This window comes from Maniola jurtina, chromosome 17 (assembly GCF_905333055.1).
Source record: "Maniola jurtina chromosome 17, ilManJurt1.1, whole genome shotgun sequence".
Lineage (NCBI taxonomy): Eukaryota > Metazoa > Arthropoda > Insecta > Lepidoptera > Nymphalidae > Maniola > Maniola jurtina.
In genome coordinates, this window is record NC_060045.1 from 3,755,701 (window position 1) to 3,776,005 (window position 20,305).

A 20,305-nucleotide genomic window follows, 5' to 3' on the forward strand; every position below is an offset into this window, starting at 1 on the left:
TTGCCAGTATTCGAAATTTACTTTTTCTAGTAAAACGAAGCGAATAAAGGCCATATAAAGGCACATTAAATATGAGAGTTGCTACTTTATTGTAGCGGGCACAGCTGTTGTTTTCCCTTCAGTAAACAGTAGGTACGGTCGTTTGGAGACTTATTGTGGGCATTTCTCTTTTCAGATATATCGGCGTGCTGCGATAAAGCCGTCGGGACATGCCGGAGCGTTTGCGAGAAGGTAAGTTATTGAACTCATGAAAACAATATTTGATGGCATAATTTTGTTTTTAAAGAGATGAACTTTGAATTGAATTGATGAACCCTTATGGATCTTTTGTCATATGGCCAAGAACGGCGGGGTGCGAACGATAGAGTGGATGGCCACTTCCCGCCGTTCATAATTGAAAGAAATTCTATGACGTTTGTTTGTGAATGTCTCTCTACGTTCATGGATGGCTCACGGACTTTCGCGCCATGGTTCGCCCATGATTGAAGAGTGGTTATAAGGTATTTTCTTATAAGTCTTTAGATGTGTACACAGAAAAAAGATATATCAGTCAAAAAGAAAATATTTAAGTGCCTCCTCATCCGAATCTTTATGTCTGAAGACTGACCTGTCCTAACCTGTCTTATTCTGTCCATCTATTTCAGTGTTTTACATCGTACCAATGCATTTTTTTTTCTGTCATGCCAATAGCACGATGATGTGCGACCGATTTAAAGCAGTAGGTTACCTAATGCAAATCCTGTAATTAAATTTCTCTCGACAGCTTTGTTGCAAACAAATCGACTGCAATCACTACACAAAGTTATCGACGATTCGAAATACAATTAAATCGCGTCAATCTTATTCAAACAGTGTCGCGCAGAGGAAGCGAACGTCACGCGGTTCGGAGACGGAATTAAATACGAATGTATTAGTCCGGCGTAGCGTAGTGCTGCCACGTTTGTTGCAATTTCGGGACAGAGGATAAAAACCGGGAAATCGAAACCATTAATCAACGTTTATTTTTATAAATTACTTGACAGCTTTAAGTACTATTTGATGCCTAACTTTGCCTAAATTTTTAAATCATTTAAAAATTTCTGAGTACAATAAGCTGGAAATGAAGCTGTTTAAGGTATATTAGGTATAGGTATAGGAAGGGTTCTCTCAGCAAACTATGATTCAGTAACACTGCTTTAGAGTTGGACGCTATTGGCGACTATTGCCGGAGCGTCTATAGCCACTCTATAAAATTAGGATTCTCTACGGCAGCTCTTAATTGCTCAAATGCTTACGTTAGGATGCCCGAGTTACCCTCTTGTCTCTTGATTGAAGTTTATGTTGCCATAAATCTGCTGCTTTAGCTGTTGCAAATAAGCGGTTCGCTCAGCCGATAGAAACCAATGTGCACCCAGCCTTAATGCTTCACGACGAGCGACAATCACTTTTATCCAGACTCAATGGATTATCTATGTAGTAGGTACCTACTTGTGCTAAGGATACCAGCTGGTCGGTTGAAGAAAAACTGCGTCAATCATTATTACAATGTGAATTGTTGTGATTGGCAGAATTTGTGGTATTCTTGTTGCAACAATGCATGTAGCCAATAGTGAGCGAGCGTCAACCAATCATAGGTGATTGCGATCGTGACATTGTAGCTGTCATTCTACCGCAATCAAGCACCTATGGCTCGATACAGATTTTCCGGAATCGACCTACAGTACATTCGGCAACTCGATTCAAAGGGTAGTCTCTCTGCATCGTATTCGTCATTGCTGAGGGTCGCGACCTATTTCTGTGAATAACATTATGGTAGGGATTTCTTGTGAACTAGAATCACTGAAAATCGGGACGTCCTCCACAGGTCGACACATCTGGCAACGCTAGTCCCGGACCCCGTCCACGGCTCCTCTTACACGTTTTAATAATTTTCCTTTATTCACTCGACGCTCCTTCTCGGAACACTATCCAATGTGACACGATTCCTGATTAGCCCCGACGCGATGCGTCGAATATCCACAACTATTGTTCTAAGAGCTGGCGGACTAAGTAGTTTTTATTTATTAATTCTGATTTTTGATACAAGCCCTTGACTGTGGCCTCACCTGATGGTAAGTGATGATGCAGTCTAAGATGGTAGCGGGCTAACTTGGAAGGGGTTATAATATTAAGTTTAAGCCTCAATAGCTCAACCGGTAAAGGAGTGGACTGAAAACCGAAAGGTTGACGGTTCAAACCCCGCCCGTTGCACTATTGTCGTACCTACTCCTAGCACAAGCCTGACGCTTAGTTGGAGAGGAAAGGGGAATATTAGTCATTTTAACGTGGCTAATATTCTTTTTTTTTAAAAAAAAAAAAAATAAAAAAAAATAAAAAAAAATATGGCAATTTAAAATATGTAAGCCTAGTTATACAAAATATTTAGAACTGGCCCCCAATTTTGTTCGCATGTTTTTAAAACCATGGAAAACTCGTAGATTTTCCGGTGTAAAAGTATTCTATGTTTGTCTTCAGGTTCCAAGTTACCAAATTGCCTGTGAGTTCATCCAAGATTTAAGTTTTTGGCTATTTTAATGACGTGGGAAATCTTTGATCTTCCGGGGGAAAATAGCTTATGTACAAATGTAACAACTTTGCTAACTAACTTTGTCGCCAGATTATAGATACTTACATTGATTTTATTAATTTAAATTTTCAACTGTTAAACAAAAACTACAGCAGAGGAAATATTACAGCGGACCTACGAGTACCTACATACAGGCTTGCTATGAAAAATTGTTCATGAAATGGGTTAAAAGTGCTTAGAACAACGACGTCTAGGTCACCGTCTCTCAACCTAGGTAGATGTATTCTACAATCTACAGGATACAAGAAAGTCGATGATCTTTCACCACGTATCCTTTATTTGTTTGCTTTCGGATCAAAAGACTGTCTTAACTTCTATCGAACAAAAAATCAAAGCCGCATTCGTATTCTGTACTTCTATTATGTGTACAGATATCAAATGACCTTAAATGTGAACGGATGTTAAAAATATCTCCGGTGGAACTTGGAAGCGCTACGGAAGCTATAAATCGGCTTAATTAGTCAATGAAAACTTTTGTTACTGTACCTATAGTGTATATCTCAATAGATTATTATTGATTGTTCAGCTACTGTTAACATTATTCGATTAATATTTTTCAATTTAGCTAAGGTTACGTAGTACTTAGTAGGTATAGTTTTATCTTTATCTTCAGACTTCGTTATCAATTATTTTTAAATAGTTAGTACAAGTAGACGTACAGCACCTATAGTATAAAAGAGCAAAGATCTTTGAGTTTCAACTTCTGAAAAAGAAAGTATTACAATAAATAATTTGTTTTACTTCTCTAGTAGAGTGGTGAGGGTCCATGTAGTGGTGAGGGTTTGATCCCTGTCAGGAGCCAGTTGAGAGAGTAGATGTTTACCTACTTGAAAGGGTCAACTTTAAGTACATTCATGTAGTCACACCAGTGCAAAATCTATGAATTTCAAATCGATCTTTTTTTAGGGCGTCTGTCATAAAATTGAATTACTCTTGTCGCAGTTTTATAGTTCAACTTGAGCTGTTTGGTCTGGAGTCTGCACATTGATCGAGTACCTACATGTATCTTCATTTACATATAGATAAAGTAGATGCTGATTTGACTCGGGTAGGTACTATGATTGGGATTCAATAGTGATTAGGATGCAGCTGATGCAAAAGGCCGACCGCCCCAAGAATGTAATACATAACCGTGAACAACTTTCCAAGTATGCTCGATGTTGGCACATGAGAGAATCCCATCGATAACACATTTCTAACATTCTTGATCAACGTTAACGAGTGACCTGCTGAAGTTCATGAGACATTAATAGTGGTATTCCGGCCTCAATAACTTAATTCATGATGAATTACTGGAGTTATCATGGTGAAAAGACCATGGTGGAGTTATAATGGTAAGATTAAATAAATAAATAAAAAATATTTATTTATTCGATAAAATTTTTATGCAAGTATGCACTTTTGAATTCTCAAATCATATACCACTGGTTCGGAGTGCCTTTCCTACCGAGAAGAACCAGCAAGAAACTTGAATCTGAAATGAAGATTGAATCTAGCCTATTGTGAAGTGACCATTTGACTATTGAATAGCAATAAGTACGAGTATAAGTAATTAGGTGACCCATCTTGATTTCACTTGGGTTGAATTTCTGAAATATTTTGTTAGTGATGGTCTATATTGTACAAGAAAACCTACAAGCATAATTTTAAAGTTCGAGACCCGAGAGCAGTTTGCCTGATTTTGACAATAATTTTACTACTAGAAGCTACATTATTCCTGAGTAACCCTATGAAAATTGTAATACCCATGCGAAGCCAGGGCGGGTCGCTAGTTCGCTTATAACTGAAAGCCTCTACGAGCAGTACCTAATACCTATAATAGTGAGTTGAGGAAATTCAAACAAGATGATTTCCTGTAGGTATTGAACCAATCAGGTCTTGAACCCAGGAGCTTCAACTTGGCAGGCCCCTTTGCTATACCTACATAATAGGTTAGGTATTACACCGTAGGTACCACGTACAGACGGATCGATTGTCTCAATGGTCGCAGCCCTAGCTCATCCGGTGATTTTAATAAAGCGGTGCAACGGACAGACAATCTAAATAAAGTGGTTGCTTGTTAGGCGCCCCATTAACGTATTTAACCCTATTTGAAACGTTTGACAATTCGTTAGACTCTGATGCATTCTTTTAAGATAGATCATGGAAAGGCCTGGCCACAGAGTTAGTTTTGAATTTTGTATACAATACCTACTTGAAAGTTTTTGACATTGCTATTCTATCTTGCATTTTTATTGCAAAGTAGACTGCTGGTAGTTCGCTCTGTTGCAGGTCAGTATCGGTGGAAGTTCGTGACTTATGTATTTCTATCTCCAGACTATACCTATATCTTCAGACTACATACCTAACTGATTATGCGCGGATTGTGGAATGTTGCGTATTTCAATTATTTGTTAGTACCTACAAAATATTAGAAAAAATTAGAAGATCTTTATTAGTTAAACTCAGTATGTACAGTAGTAGGATTACAGGAATCCTGACCCCTAAACTAGGGAAACCCATATTTTAGGGGCCAGTGCCTTCCTAAGTATTGAATAATTGTCTGACTTATTATCTAGAGCACTTTAACAAATAAAAATAATTCAGTTTAAAAATTTAATTAATAAAAAAGTCTAAAATTATTACATTTAATCGCGGTCAATTTTTGCCCCTCGCATGGTCATCATCATCAACACTAGCTAAGCAGATGTTCGCGAGCAAGAACGCTCGCATCAATTCGTGTTTGTAAAAATCAAAAAATCTAGTAAAAATGAATTAAATTAAAGATAATAAGAGCGAAAAACGGGAAAAACCACCTTTGAAATATTAGCGTTAATGATCTTGATCATTTAAAAAAATTACTTTCCTTGAAAAATCGCCTGTGAAATCACCTGTTGAAAAAAAATCATTAAAACAAAATGATTTAATAAAAATAGCAATATACCCATCACCAATAGCAGGCATGTTGTCCGGACAGGAATGAGGGGGGAGGGGGGAGGTAATGACACCATAATAACAAGCTTTTCAGCCATGCTTTCAGTAGTCGGGCTTTCCGGAAAGTCTATTAAATTAGTATCAAAGCCTTTTCCAGGTAGGTAATTACTAGGTAAATTCTTGTTGGCTTGACAATTATTAGTTTTGTTGAAAGTGTGGGCTAGTGCTTTCTTTGTTTATATTCTGTTGCTTGTTTTACAAGTTTTTTATAAATAGCAACAATTTTATTGGGGTTTTAAAGTTGAACTGAAATCTGTGGGATCGTAGATTTCAAACTTTTCCTTGAATGATTTGTTTGCTGACTTACAAAGTAAAAGTTTATATGGCATTTGTCCAAATGGAAATAGTATCTACCTATACTAAAACCTGCCTTGCAAATTTTAGTTCTATCCCGTGGGAAATCCGAGGAATCTGGTTTTATTTTTTTGTCTAGATTTAAAGGGAACTTCTGTGCAAAATTTTTGCTTTCCAGGGCCAAAAGTTGGACGTTGATGAGTCAGTCAGTGAGACGTCCTTTTCTTTTTACATATTCAGATATCTCTATTAACTTTATAATAAATTCGTTCTTGAAATTCAAGTCTCAGCCACATTTCAGCTCTTTAAAGTTGGTAATTTATGAAGCGTCGGCACTGGTTCAGAAGATTACATGACAGGCGATGGCCCGCGAAAAACTTACGGCTCATAAAAACACGCTCGTATCTAGTTCGCGACGTGTAAACACAGAAATATTGCGATGTACGAGTATACACCGACGTGGTTATCACCTGCATGACAAATTTGTGACTACATGTGTTATGTTGCTAATTTACCAGGAGTTTTTCCTAAATAATTTGGTCTTAGAGTTGGTACTTAATTAATAAACTCAAAGACTTACCTCACAGTAGTAACTGAGAATATTAAAACGCCTCAGTGAGGTTGAGTCGAGTCGAAGAAATCATGAGGTTACGACTTAGAATATGAGTGAGTCAAAGATGTAATGTATAAAAGATATTTTAAAAACTTCTCTCCGAGGCAAGATATCTTTCTAGAAACCGAAGTTTTGACTTTGCACTAAGCTGGACTAAGCGCTCTCTAAAGTTATCCAGATCTATCAGGCATTTCGACTTGGGACTATATTAACATCTATGAGTACCTATCAGTACCTAGGTTTTATTCAGATCCTACTTCTAATAATAATTAGTTATATACCCCGCTGCTAGTGGGACCCATTTTACCGCATTTTTATCCAATTTTTTTTTCTTCCCTTACTTTATCTTTTTGTTGTTTCTGTTATTTTATTTCTCTTTTGTTTCTGTTATTTATTGATTTTGTTGTTGCTGTTAGTTTATTTTTTGTTCTTTTTGTGTTTCCGTTATTTTTTCTGTTGTTTTTGTTATTGCTGTTATTTTTGTTTTTTTTTTTTTTAAATAGGGTAAAATGTGCAAAATAAATAAATGAGAGTATTAGTTAGGTACCTAAGTACTTCTTTTAAAATTATATCACTAACTATATAAGTGTACCAAGCAAACCTAGCTTTCAGTTTAATTTTACTAAAAGTAGAGCAGACCCAGATTAAAGCCCCAACCAAAGGAGATTCACTATAAGAGCAGTTCTAACATACCTACGTTTAATCCGTGTGAATTTTTTTAATGGCAAATAACTGTAGCTCGCTGTAAGTAAACAAGAATGTATATTAATAAACGTAGCAGCTGCGTCCGCGACAACTTAGATCATACGCGCGCACATCAAAGCGACCGCGCGCTTTGAACTCGCCGCCGCGCGCCGCGCGCTGAAAACCGCTACGTTACCTACTGAAAAATAAATGCCACTTTTGTGACACTATTTTTTTCAATTCCTTTTAGCTTATCGTGCCAATCTTTATAGGTATCATATTAGTCACATTTAAGCAGGTGTACACTGTACGTACACACTGTGAACTAGCAAAACTCGCAATATTTTAGCTCTGAAGAAAAATACATAACGTAGTGCTTTGGTCCACATTGGCTGTGAGTTTTTATTCTAATAGGTACCTAGTAGGTACATACTTGTAGGCAACGTTCTGTTACATTATGCATATAGGTAATATGCATTGATATAAGTAGGTAGATTAGACTTAGATAAATAATTTATACAGTTAGGATGCCATTTCGCTGAAGCGGAGTGGAGTGGTGATGCACCCAGTCGATGAATTCGTTTTTAAATCTAATCAATCAAATTATTCTGACTTTTTTTACATACATTTACTAATTATAAAAAAATATCCAGTCCTTAAAATTTTCCACCCGCTCACTAGCAGATATTTAATTCCATATACCTACTTCCTTCGATTTCTCTGTCTCACACACCAAGTAGGAGTGTGTTCTTCTGAAGAAAATAAATGTACATTGAACACCCACTTTTATAATATACTCTGTAGGTTTATTAAAAAAAAAACCTTTTCGTATACTTAATTCGAATTTCGAACATAAATCAACGGCATTCAACATGATACTCCAACTCGATCCCGAAATCCGTATTCCGTGTAATGGTTGTGACAATTGATTACTGGGATTACGACGTGACAATCACGTTCCGTACCGGGAGTCCGACAATTCGACAGGACGCGGGATCCGGGACAGTTGGGATTCCGGTCACGTACGCCCAACTTTGGGCGCGTTTACCCCAGTGCCGTGTTTTCGCAAGCTCTATCGGACGGAATACGTTTCGTATGAGTTTTTATATATTATGTACAAGGAACCACGAACTTAAAGTAAGATATACACACCACACGAATACATGACACCACACAAATCTTCCAGAACACACTCACGCTTACGCTTCACTCCTGAAGATACTCCTGTGTCGTGAACGTGAAACGTAAGTTGTGTTCTGGAAGATTTATATGATATTGCATGTATACATTGCTTGCTTTTTGATAGTGTTATTGTGAAATGTTGTTACTTAACAAGCGATTCACACGATATTAACCCACAACACCAAACAAATCTTCTAGAACACTTACGTTTCGCCCCGAAGAAGCTCCAGTGTCGGGAACGTGAAACGTAAGTTGTGTTCTGGAAGATTTTTGTGTGATGTTTCGTGTTGGTGGCGTGTATTGCTTACTTCCCTTTGATAGTGTAATTGTAAATGTTGATAAGTTCTTAATAAGCGATTCACACCACATGAACACACAGCACCAAACAAATTTCCCAGAACACATAAATGTACGTTTCACACCGAAGATGCTCGGGTGTCGCGAACGTGAAGCGTAAGTTGTGTTCTGGAAGATTTTAGGCCAGTTTGAGTCGTTCCTTCGCCCCTCATTTAGAGCACGATTGCTCTGTCTCTCTACTAACTAATACCAGTACATATTACTATCCTTACTTCTCTGTGGTATATAATCAGTGTCAAATCCATATCCATACTAATATTATAAATGCGAAAGTGTGTCTGTCTGTCTGCTACGTTTTCACGGCCTAACCACTGAACCGATTTCAATGCAATTTGGTACAGACTTGGGATACATCCCGGGGAAGGACATAGGCTACTTTTTATCCCGGAAAATCAAAGAGTTCCTACGGGATTTAAAAAAAATCGAAATCCACGCGGGCGAAGCCGCGGGCATCCCCTAGTAAATAATAAATACACAATAGGAATTCGTCAGTCTTGATACTATCCATGGAAGGTGGCACTCTAATCACGTACAGACACAGGACGTGCGGTACTCCCGCGCTAAGTTTTCGCACGATCATTGTTCGATTCTACGTACCTACGAGTATCTACGTAATGTGTTTCGAATGAAGGTGGAGCATTGCTTAGAATGTCTTCTTATTGTTTTCCTTTCGAATCCGATTTTTATAGTAGGTACGGGATCAGCATATCGGCAGCATAAAAAATTTACTATACGCAACGCGTGCAATCTGAAAAAGGGAAAGGACTCGCCTTATAATTTGCTCTACGTGTCAACTGTCATGTCAAAGGTACGGCTCAGTTCAGGACGGTCTTCTCTAAGTATTATTATTTCCTACATCCATGAGTACTTAGGTAAACTCAAGCATTATTACCTTCTACTTCCATGGGTAATCCAGGAGTAAATCGTACTTTTGACATGACACAAGCAAATAAGGCGAGTCCTTTCTCAGATTGTACCTACGCGTAATTGTGCAAATAGACCTAGCCTAAAACTGCTTTAGATTCAAGATTCAAGATTATTTATTTACAGATACATTTTTAACAATAAGATGTTTACTACATATTGTACAGTAGAAATGTTTCACCTTACATAATCAGGCATGCAAAATTTGTGCATTGTACAATTATTCAATATTTACGATATTTACATAATATTTACCAATGTAGGTATTTACCTAACCTGGTTCTTTAAAATTTAAAAGTTCATCTTTTGTGTAGAAGCACCTTTCCGTTAGCCACCGCTTGCTATACAGTTAATATTTGCAGGTCCGCTTATTATTTGGATATCTCTGTACATTGGAGATTGTATTGTTTGTGTTAGTAATATTTCAGGGATTGCTTTAGCCTGTAACAGCTGTGCATTGATTATCGGGTTCGTTATGTCCGGGAATTCAATAGCAATACGCGGGACGAGTGTCATGCCAATTGAAATCCCGGACCGAGCCGCCAGATTCCAATCACGTAGCTACCGACTTCAGGCACGTTTAACCAGAGAGTTGAATATTTTGGGAATATATTCGAAGAAAATTTTGATTAAATGTTTATTTATAACAATTCAGACTCCAATTGCTTACTGGAAGAGGCTGCTGGAAAGAATTATCAATTTGAGACTGTAATCACGCGCCTAAGGTATCATGTGCCTGCCTATAGTCATCGTAATAGTCTATTACAAACTCTATTCTATCTCATCATCATCATTGTTCCCTCTTCGAAACGGAGTTTGGTGGTCATCATACGTAAAGCGACCTCTTTCAACTTCAGGTAACTAAGCCCTATCCACCATCATATCGTCCAATCATTTGACGATCTGGAGCCCTTTTGGCTTCAATTCTCCTTTCCAGCACTAATCTTTGGATTGAAAATTGGGCTATCTGTAAATGTCTAAAGATAGCGAGTTTTTCCCGTATGATGGTGGATATGAGTTCCCTCTATTTGTTTAACAATGCCAGTACCATTTGATTGAGTATTTTAATTTTCTAATAGAAGAGAGAAAATATGGGAAAATGATTCAACTGGATTTAATAGATACTTAAAAAAAGAAAAGTCTTGACTTACTGACTGACAAAAACCTGAAATTGTGCATAATATAGGTTTCCAATAATATAATGTAGACAGTAGACACGGAATACGACCGAATTTTCCAAAATCCCGACGGCAGCGAAGCCGCGCGAGATCGTTAGTTAATTCATATTTTTCACGAAAACCCTAGAATTTTCTTCATGCAGAAAGCGCTTGAATGAATAAGCGTAATGTTTAGAAATTCAGTTCTCTGTGCCTCTTCGTAAGGTAGGTACCACGTGTTCTGACTACTTGGCCATCGCGTTTCTGGGAAATACGTTTAGAATAATATACTAGAAAATGGACATGCAGGCGGGATTCCGATCACGTAGGGCGACCTTAGGTGCCTTTATACGACTGCTGTTTTCGTTAGCGCACTTCAAAGAAAATCCTTCGGAATAGGGACGAAATCAGAAAAGGTTTGTCTGTAGTTTCCTTTATTTTTTTGCTTGAACTGTCGGGCTTGACTAGACCGTAAATAAAATTTTGGGGTTGCTTTTCCTGTCTTGACTGTTTTATCAAAATAATAATTGCTCTCCCGTTTGTACTTTATTCGATAAAAAGCGGTGATAAGCTAGTAGTTTTAAGACGTCAGCATCCTAGTCGGAAAGTCCAAGGTTCGATCCTTGGCACGTATTTCTAACTTTTTGGATTTATGTCACTTGCTTTAACGGTGAAGGAAAACATTGTGAGGAAACCGGCATGCCTGAAAGTTCTCCATAATGTTTTCAAAGGTGTCTAAAGTCTGCCAATTCACGCTGGGCCAGCGTGGTAAACTATGGTCAAACTCTTCTTGTTCTGAGAAAAGACCCGGAGGAGGAGAGAGTTCGTAGGGACAGGTCTATTGCTTATCTTGTGCGCTTAAGCCAAGCGTACAGTAGTTTGCTAGAAATACAGTTGGGCAAGCTAGACTAAGGGTGCAGTTAAGATCTACGGAAGGACTTCAGTTTACCCTAACTATGATTGGGCAGGCCATATCTGTCGCAGAATCGACTGCCGACAATGCAGAGATGATCTGAAGACGTGGAGACCGCGTAAAGTAACGGCAAGCACAGTGTAGGTAGACCTCCAACCCGCTGGACGAAGGCCGATAGATTGGGTTGGATAGTTCTAATAAGTTGAGTGATTTTGTGAAGTGGTGATAACAAGTGTAATTTAAAAATTTATACCACCTCCGACAAGTGAAGGTTACAGTAACTAGAAAAGAGCTGGTAACTTTCAAACGGTTAAACCGATTTTCTTGGATTATAGCTAATAACACTCTCGGTCAAGCCATCTTTCAAACACAATTTTTTTTAATTAAAATCGGTTCATTAGTTTAGGAGCTACGATGCCACAGACAGATACGCAGATACACACGTCAAACTTGGTCGGGGGTTAAAAAGAATGCCCGGCTGAGTTTGTTGTAGGCTCTCTTCAGACCGGGCGCCTTTGGAACCCTCGTAGCTTTAGTTTAATTAATAAGTATCATCTTACAAATCTAACAATTCTGACTATCAAAAGGTGTACAATAGCATACTTTGAATAAATTATTTTGATAACATGGAGTAAGCATTTAAAATGTAGGTATATAATATGCGTGTTCCACTTTGGAAAGTAAACAGTACCTACCTAATTAAGCATAAATATTAAATAATTTTTAATTAAAAACGAACTAACAGTCACAGAGAAACTCTCGAGTCGAGTTAAAGCCAGCTACGAAACTTTGAAGCTTCAGAATTTATTTCACACTTTTTTTAATTAAATCATACGAGGAGAAGGTTGTGTATGAAAATGTTATTACTCCAGTGAGTGCGGTGTTTTAAAATAAGACGTAGAATTTCTTAGACTTAGTTAGCTAACTATTAAAAGTGAGATATCGTCCACTCTACTTCACGTTTGATTTTAATTTTAATTTGCCTTTGAAAGAAAGAAAGAATAATAGAAAACGTTTTTGATTTGATCACTATAACACTACAATATTATCTTAAAACTAATTGAATTAATCTACATAACATTGTACTTATAAGTTAAAATATTCATGATAGGTTTTGATTCTCTTGACGGGTTTTGACAGACAGACTTACACCAAAGACAGACGGACAGACGAACAACGAAGTGATACTATTCTTTTTTCTCTTGAGAACTTGACATACGGAATCCTAAAAATAAACGGTTTATTTTTATTTAGAAAAAAATCAACATAAATACCGAAACAAAAAAAGTCTCGCCTTAGTTACGCTAATGCAACATTCTTCAAGTTGAAAGTTGCAAAAATAAACAAAGTAATGTGTCTCGCCGTTTCAAAGCGGGTGAAAATAGACTCATCTGAAATCCTTTCATGTCCGTCGCCGGCCGGCCCACTCCGGCGACAAGTGTTAACCTTTCTTATTGAGATTTCAGGAACACCTTTGACAACGTTGTTTGAAGATCTCTACTCACTAGGCGGGGGATTTTATAAGCTAGGGGCAACACTGGTGATAGGCCACCATGCCTTTATAAAACTGCTCTAAGAAAAGTCCAAAAGCTCAAACTTTCTAAGCATGAATAATATTCAGTTAGACGAGTTTATTTTAACCCATTTAATCGTACGACAAGATTTATGGAAAGGAAATGCAACCTCTCTAACTACAGCCCTGTCGTATTAGATGATGCTAATGTGAATATTATGGCCGGCTTATCGCGCTGTGACGGGGAAGGGGCCAGGAAATTCAGGAATGAGACCAAAATTTCACCACTGCAAACATTTTCTAGAAAAGCTCACATAAATTTTCATAATAACCCTTTTTAACTGCAGTGGATTAGAACAAATTAGAAGTTATATGGCACCCGGATAAAGGCATCCTTTTAGTAGACTTTAAAGAAGAGTACCTGTCTAACAAGGAATTTCGTGCATTTTAATGCATTACTAGTACTAGTATACCCATCTATACTAATAAATAAAATTGGAGTGTCTGTCTGTAATTTCGAAATAATTACCTCATATTAAGCTCATATGGTTATTTGAACGATATGATACCAACACTGAATCACACGTTTTTAAAATTTTTGTCTGTCTGTCTGTCTGTTTGTTTGTTTGAAAAGGCTAATTCACGTAAGCTACTTATGTGAGTAACTAATGTTACCATGTCGCCGGTATTTTGGTCAGGTTTTTCTTTGGATGATAACTAATGATACTTTTAGCAGTAGTTTTTTCCTAAAATGTTCCGAAGAACTTAATTGTCGAAGTTGAAGTCATGTCCGACATGTTATCAACAAATCTGAACAGGACGTCGCCACTCGCCACGTACCTACTCGGTATATTATTGACGTCGTAAATACGAATATTTGTGGTAGGGCTTATCGTTTCACAGAAATGCTGTTGTGACATACTGGACTAGGCTGAGACAGACACTCCTTGGAAAAATTACATTTCTACTAGCTGATGACAGCGATTTCGTTCGCGTGGATAGTTATAGGTTTTTAAAAATCCCGTAGGAACTCTTTAATTTTTCGAGATAAAAATAAGCCTATGCATTAATTTAGAGTATAATCTATCTCTATTTTGAATTTCAAACAAATCCGTCCAGGTACAAAGAAAGGTTCACCTTTATAATATTCAAAGTGTGATTAGTCTGATGTGAAGTGTGATTCAAGATTTTTTATTTGCAGAAACATTTTTTACAATGAGATGTTATTAAGTACATATTGTCCAGTGGAAATGTTTCACCTTACATAATCAGGCATGCAAAATTTGTACAGTCTAAAACTATTCTTTGAATTCCAAAAATTCATTATATTGTGTAGAATTCATCGATTGCATAATATTATCTACTATATAATAATACTTAATTATTTTTAATGCAAGATAGTCTTATGTTTGAATACAATCATGTCCGATGGAATTCTAAGATGCCGTCTAGATTTTAAGCTTGCTTGTTCCAGAAGATACATTCACTTGGACTTTGAACATACTTTGCTGTATTAATTTTTTTTAGGATTTAGATTTCTTACAATCCCGTGGGAACTCTTTGATTTTCCGGAATAAAAAGTACCCTATGTCACTTTCCAGGTCTTAAACTATAACCACGCCAAAACATCACGTCGATCCGTTGTTCTGATGCGATGTTATTGAAAAACAAATCAACAAGAAGATAAACCATTAAACTGACAAACAAACACACATTCTCATTTATAATATGGGTAGTGGTAGTAAAATGTCGAACTTACACCAAAGGCGCTACGAGTAGCTACGACAGTTTTAGTTTCAGGGGCGGGCGGTTTGGAATTTCTTAACTTCAACTGTTTTCATTAAACTAATAGTTTCGTCGAAAGTAGAAACAAACTCATTCAAAGCTAAATTATTTAACAACTTACAATAATATGAATGTCGCAAAGCTATTGAGTTCGCATGCGATTATATTATTACGACGGGCTTATCGCTTCCCAGAAATGGTCTACGACTGACATGAGGGGAAGGTCGAGGGTTTCTCGCCATTGTAAAGTTGTGTCACACTGAAAGCTTACCCTAGCCATTCATCCTTACTGACTTTACAGTTGGTAAAAAGTTCAGACAAGGATTTACAGCCAAACTTTCTAACTTATAAGCGTATCCCTTAAGTCCCTTTCGATTCTATAAATCTTATCCCTCAATACACCCTAAAACCAGCATTATACAGTAGGTAACTGTAATGTTTATACGTCATCCCAAATAAGGATTAGGATTTCACGACAAAAACAAATTAAGAAAGGAAAGCGTTTTAAACCCGTGCATGCCCTAAGGAAAACAATCTAATTATATTCTAAATATAAAGCCAAAAAAATTGAAACTGACTGCCTAAAAATGGCCTGATAATATATCAATCAACGTGCAACTCAAACTACATGGTCTAGAATCCTAAGATTTTGCATGTAGGTCCTCTCTACAACGTAAACCCCTAAGTAAGAAAGGATTTTAGAAAGTTCCAACTCCAGTTAAATCTAGGCGGATGAAATCGCGGGAATTGCTAAGATTTACTACCTATATTGTATACCTAAGTTTAAAACTCGTTTATCAATGTTTAAAAGCTTGAGTGTTTGTTTACGAAAAAAGTAGAGATAATAATTTTTGGTGAAGCGTTTATTCTCAACGATCATTTGAAACGCTGTGTACGCGAGTTTGGGTCATTAATCACGCGTCTGTCCTCGCCCGTGATATCTCTGCTGAAGTTTATAGCTCAACAGACTGTATGAAGACGCGCTCTTGACGATCGTAAACGTCTGTCGCTTAATAAACTCGTGTTTTGACTTATAAAAGTACCTATACTTAATAGTTATGTGACTTTGATTTTAGAATTTGTGATAAGCTAAGTAGTTCGTTAAATTACCTACAGTATATTAAATTATGAAAGTTTAGATGCTACTTATGTTTGTACGAACCACCAATTTTTGTGATACACAACGTTTTTAGGCGATTTGGTTACACCTTAATTTGCTGCTAATTAAAAAAGGAAGGCAACCTGTTGAACTTTTCGAATAATTTTAATGAAATTTTTGAAAATACATGACCATCAGCTATAACTCGGGCTCCTACTGATGAAATCAATGCGCTTGATTTTTCCCAATTCTTATTAAATGTTTTAGGTTGTTAGAAAACGTGGTGTCCTAAAGTTTGAAAATAATATGTGTGTTTCAGTCTGTTGCTCATTAGTCATTAATCAATGTCTGTAACTGTGATGCTATTCTCTAAACGCAGTCTGACTTTCAACGCTGACGCAGCGACGAACAGTAACATTTTTGACACATGGATCAGTTTTTTACTTTTCAATATTCAGAAAATACGGCGGAAGCTTACGCTAGCAACGCTGAATAAAAGTGATCGTACACATAACCACACCTAGAGGTATAAGATATAAGTAGTACGTGCGGGAGCACCACGCAGGACCTTCTAAAGCTGCAATAAGTGTATTTATCAGTAATGAAACACCGAGTGGCATCACAACGCCGCCCTGCAACTTCTTCCTGCGAACGATTTATGTTGTTAACATCATACATGCGTTTTCAATTCTCAGCATTGTATGCCTTCTTGTGGTTGAGATGGGTATACGATCACCTTAAAAAGACATTCTCATGCTCGTAAACGTCTGTCGCTTTATAAATTAGCGTTTTAATTTATTGAAGTACTCGGAATTATGAGTTTCGCGTCACTGTATTCAGAGCGCCGACCTCATGCTCATAATTGGAATATATGGCCCGCTAAAAGTAAACCAAAGTCGCCTTCTTTCTGACTGTTTGCTTTGTTAAATGTCATTTTATGCGAGCTGGAAGCGACTGTTCCTTCTATATTTGTATTTTTGACATACAATATTTTACTACTTTGTGAAGATTTTGAAAATGGAATAAATAATTGTGAAATAGATACTTAATATCTTCAAACAATATTCTTCTGGATTTTCCTACGACAGAGATAATATTGTTGTTTACCTAAATATGAACAGAGATCCTTAGGGTGTAACTCAAATTTGCCTTTTTGGATTATTTCAGTTATTTTGATGAATTCGAATTATATTGTTTTTTATTCATGATTTTTTCTAATTTTCTAACTAACATTCTTACCTAGTGCTGATATTAAGAATCAAATGAAAGATTTTCTATGCGTAGCTTTTCGAATTACAGTTTACGTTTCAAAATATCAAAACAAAAAATATTTGTTAGCGTGTCGCATTTACTTAAAATAATACGGATCAAAAACATAAAAGTCAAAGCAGTCAAAACTAATTTACAAAGAAACTTCAAAGCGGGCGCGTTGTCGGAGGCGGCCAGCGATGCGATTCCGTCCTTTGATTACCGACCGAGTTCGTCCCATTCGCTATTTTCGACCTGACACTCTAGTCGTGACGCAGGGCTACCACTCTCAAGAAAAAAACCGTGTAATGTCGTGAAACCATGTGAAACACCCGACAGAAATGACGCTGTTTAATATATGCCTCGCTCATAGTCATGTGGTCAAAAGTCACAAGTGTAAATTAAAAATTTTCAACACCCCCGACCAGTGAAGGTTACACTAACTAGAACTAAGTAACTAGAAAAGAGCTGATAACTTTCAAACGGCTGAATCGATTTTCTTGGACTATTCCGCGCCTACAATCCAAAGTATTTGAGTTTTCCAAAACATCATTTTCAAATAAATAATTATGTATATCTAGGCAACGTCCATCTTGACAGCTTGACATTTGTCAATTGACACTTGAATATTATGAACCTAAGGGTTATCTTACCTTCTTTTCTACAAGAAAACTAGAAAAGAGCTGATAACTTTTAAACGGCTGAACCAATTTTTTTGGATTATAGCTAAGAACACTCTCGATCAAGCCACCTTTCAAACAAAAAAAACTAAATTAAAATCGGTTCATTCGTTTAGGCGCTAGGATGCCACAGACAGATACACAGATACACAGATACACACGTCAAACTTATAACACCCCTCTTTTTGGGTTGGGGGTTAAAAACACTTCTTCGCATTGCACATAGTCTTGTAAAATTACGGGCTGCCGCGAAATGAGATGTCGAGTTCGTTCCACTTTTTTGTTAAGTTCAGAAATTTCGCTTCACTAAATATGTAACTACTTAGTACTTTTGTAATTGTAAAAGTTTATTTAAAAAATATATACAGGGTGGTCAAAAAGTCGTGGATCAAACGCAATAGGGAGATAGAGGAGGTCATTTCCAGCAAAAAAAAATTCTACAGCATGGCCATATTTAAATTGCCCTTAAAGTTATGACTATTTTTAGGTTTTTTAACAAAATACCAAATTCTCTTACAATTAGACTAATTTAAAAAAAAATGTGATAAAAAACAATAAAACAAACGATGTTGTGTCATTACTAGATAATTTATCAGCACTCAAAACCTTTTATTGAGGCTCTGGCTACCAAATTACAAAAGCAATTAATTTTTTTCCAAAACTTTTAAAGCGTTACCAAAAATATCTTATCTAGGAAACAAAATCATCGTTCCTATTTGTATTGTTGAAATAAGGAAGGATGATTAGTGTGAAAGAGAGGCATAGTTTCTTTATACTTTTGTTTCCTAGAAAAGATATCGCTATCTGAATGACTTGCAAGACGGGCGTTCTAGGTAGTTCTGGCACGTGGTGGTAGTGAAGAGTTTCTGTCCTTTTCACAAATTTTAAGTGTGACAAGCACAGTGATGTTTCTAGCATTCCAACGTACAAAAACTAGCAGTTTAACTAGCAGCATGATAATCTTCAAAATGATTTTGAATGAAACTAATCTACTGAAATTTGCACCTTCATATGAAAAAACGATTATAATACCATAATTACGAAACAACGAGTAATGTGTTATACCTCATTTGAATTGGCATTAAATCAGCAAGTTTTTCTAATACAGTGTCACTTTTCCGTAGCACATTTTTTTTTTCACAGTGCGCTTTTAAAGTGACATTTAATTTTTGGTAACGCTTTAAAAGTTTTGGAAAAAAATTAATTGCTTTTGTAATTTGGTAGCCAGAGCCTCAATAGAAGGTTTTGAGTGCTGATACATTATCTAGTAATGACACAACATCGTTTGTTTTATTGTTTTTTATCACATTTTTTTTTAATTAGTCTAATTGTAAGAGAATTTGGTATTTTGTTAAAAAATCCAAAAATAGTCATAACTTTTAGGGCAATTTAAATATGGCCATGCTGTAGAAATTTTTTTTGCTGGAAATGACCTCCTCTATCTCCCTATTGCGTTTGATCCACGACTTTTTGACCACCCTGTATCACACTAATCTACACTGCAGAGTAAACTTGAGTTTGTAAAGTTTTGAATTAAAGTAACAAAAGGAAAACAATGAATTCAAAGCTAAATGGAGGAAATAAGGGTTGACGATAATGATTTAGTGAACTGTAACTGATGTACCTACCTATTTATCTAATAATACGTTAAGTATAAAATTCTCATAAAAATCGTTTATCACATCATCTGAGATAAAGTATAGGTAATCTTTATTTAACTCTGTTTTTACGGTAAAGGTACATTGCGGTTTGAGTTCCATAGTGTTTTTATTTTGCGAGTAGGTGTTTACTTGTGTTGACCGTAAATTTTGAATTCTTAAAAGCTGATCAGTTACCCTGTTCCCCAAAGTTGTTGATTCTTTAACTCTGGTTAATAATAATGTTATTTCAAATACTTATAAAAAGTTTTGTACAACCCTATGGTATCCAGTCAGGGCTGGCAGTGTCACCCTGTGCAATAATTACAGGCGGCACTCGCTAGCCGCGAAAGGCTAGTACTAGTAGCCACTAGCTATAGTGGCTACATACACTATTTGGGGCGGGCGTACGCACTCGGCTACGTTTTATTATGTCAACTATGGCCCTTTGTGTTTTAACTAGCATAGACGTTAGTGAGCGAACTATTTTGTTTTGAGTTGAGTTCTGTTGAGAGTCTAATCATCTTAGTATGTTCGAAGCTTATTTGAAGAAATTTTCATAGATATTTCATTATTAGGCTAACGTGATCTCGCCCGATAACCTCGTCGTACGACTCCGATCTCTTCAGGATAAGATAAGA

General features: G+C 36.6%; 1 protein-coding gene across 3 annotated transcripts in view; it reads left to right on the top strand.

The window, feature by feature from the left end:
* The window catches only part of LOC123873839 (reversion-inducing cysteine-rich protein with Kazal motifs), a 49,460-nt gene that overhangs the window by 10,645 nt on the left and 18,510 nt on the right, over positions 1 to 20,305 (top strand). For all 3 annotated transcript variants that reach the window (XM_045918912.1, XM_045918913.1, XM_045918914.1), the window contains exon 3: positions 176 to 231. In XM_045918912.1, the coding sequence (XP_045774868.1) occupies positions 176 to 231 (56 nt within the window). The remainder of the gene's footprint in view (positions 1 to 175; positions 232 to 20,305) is intronic.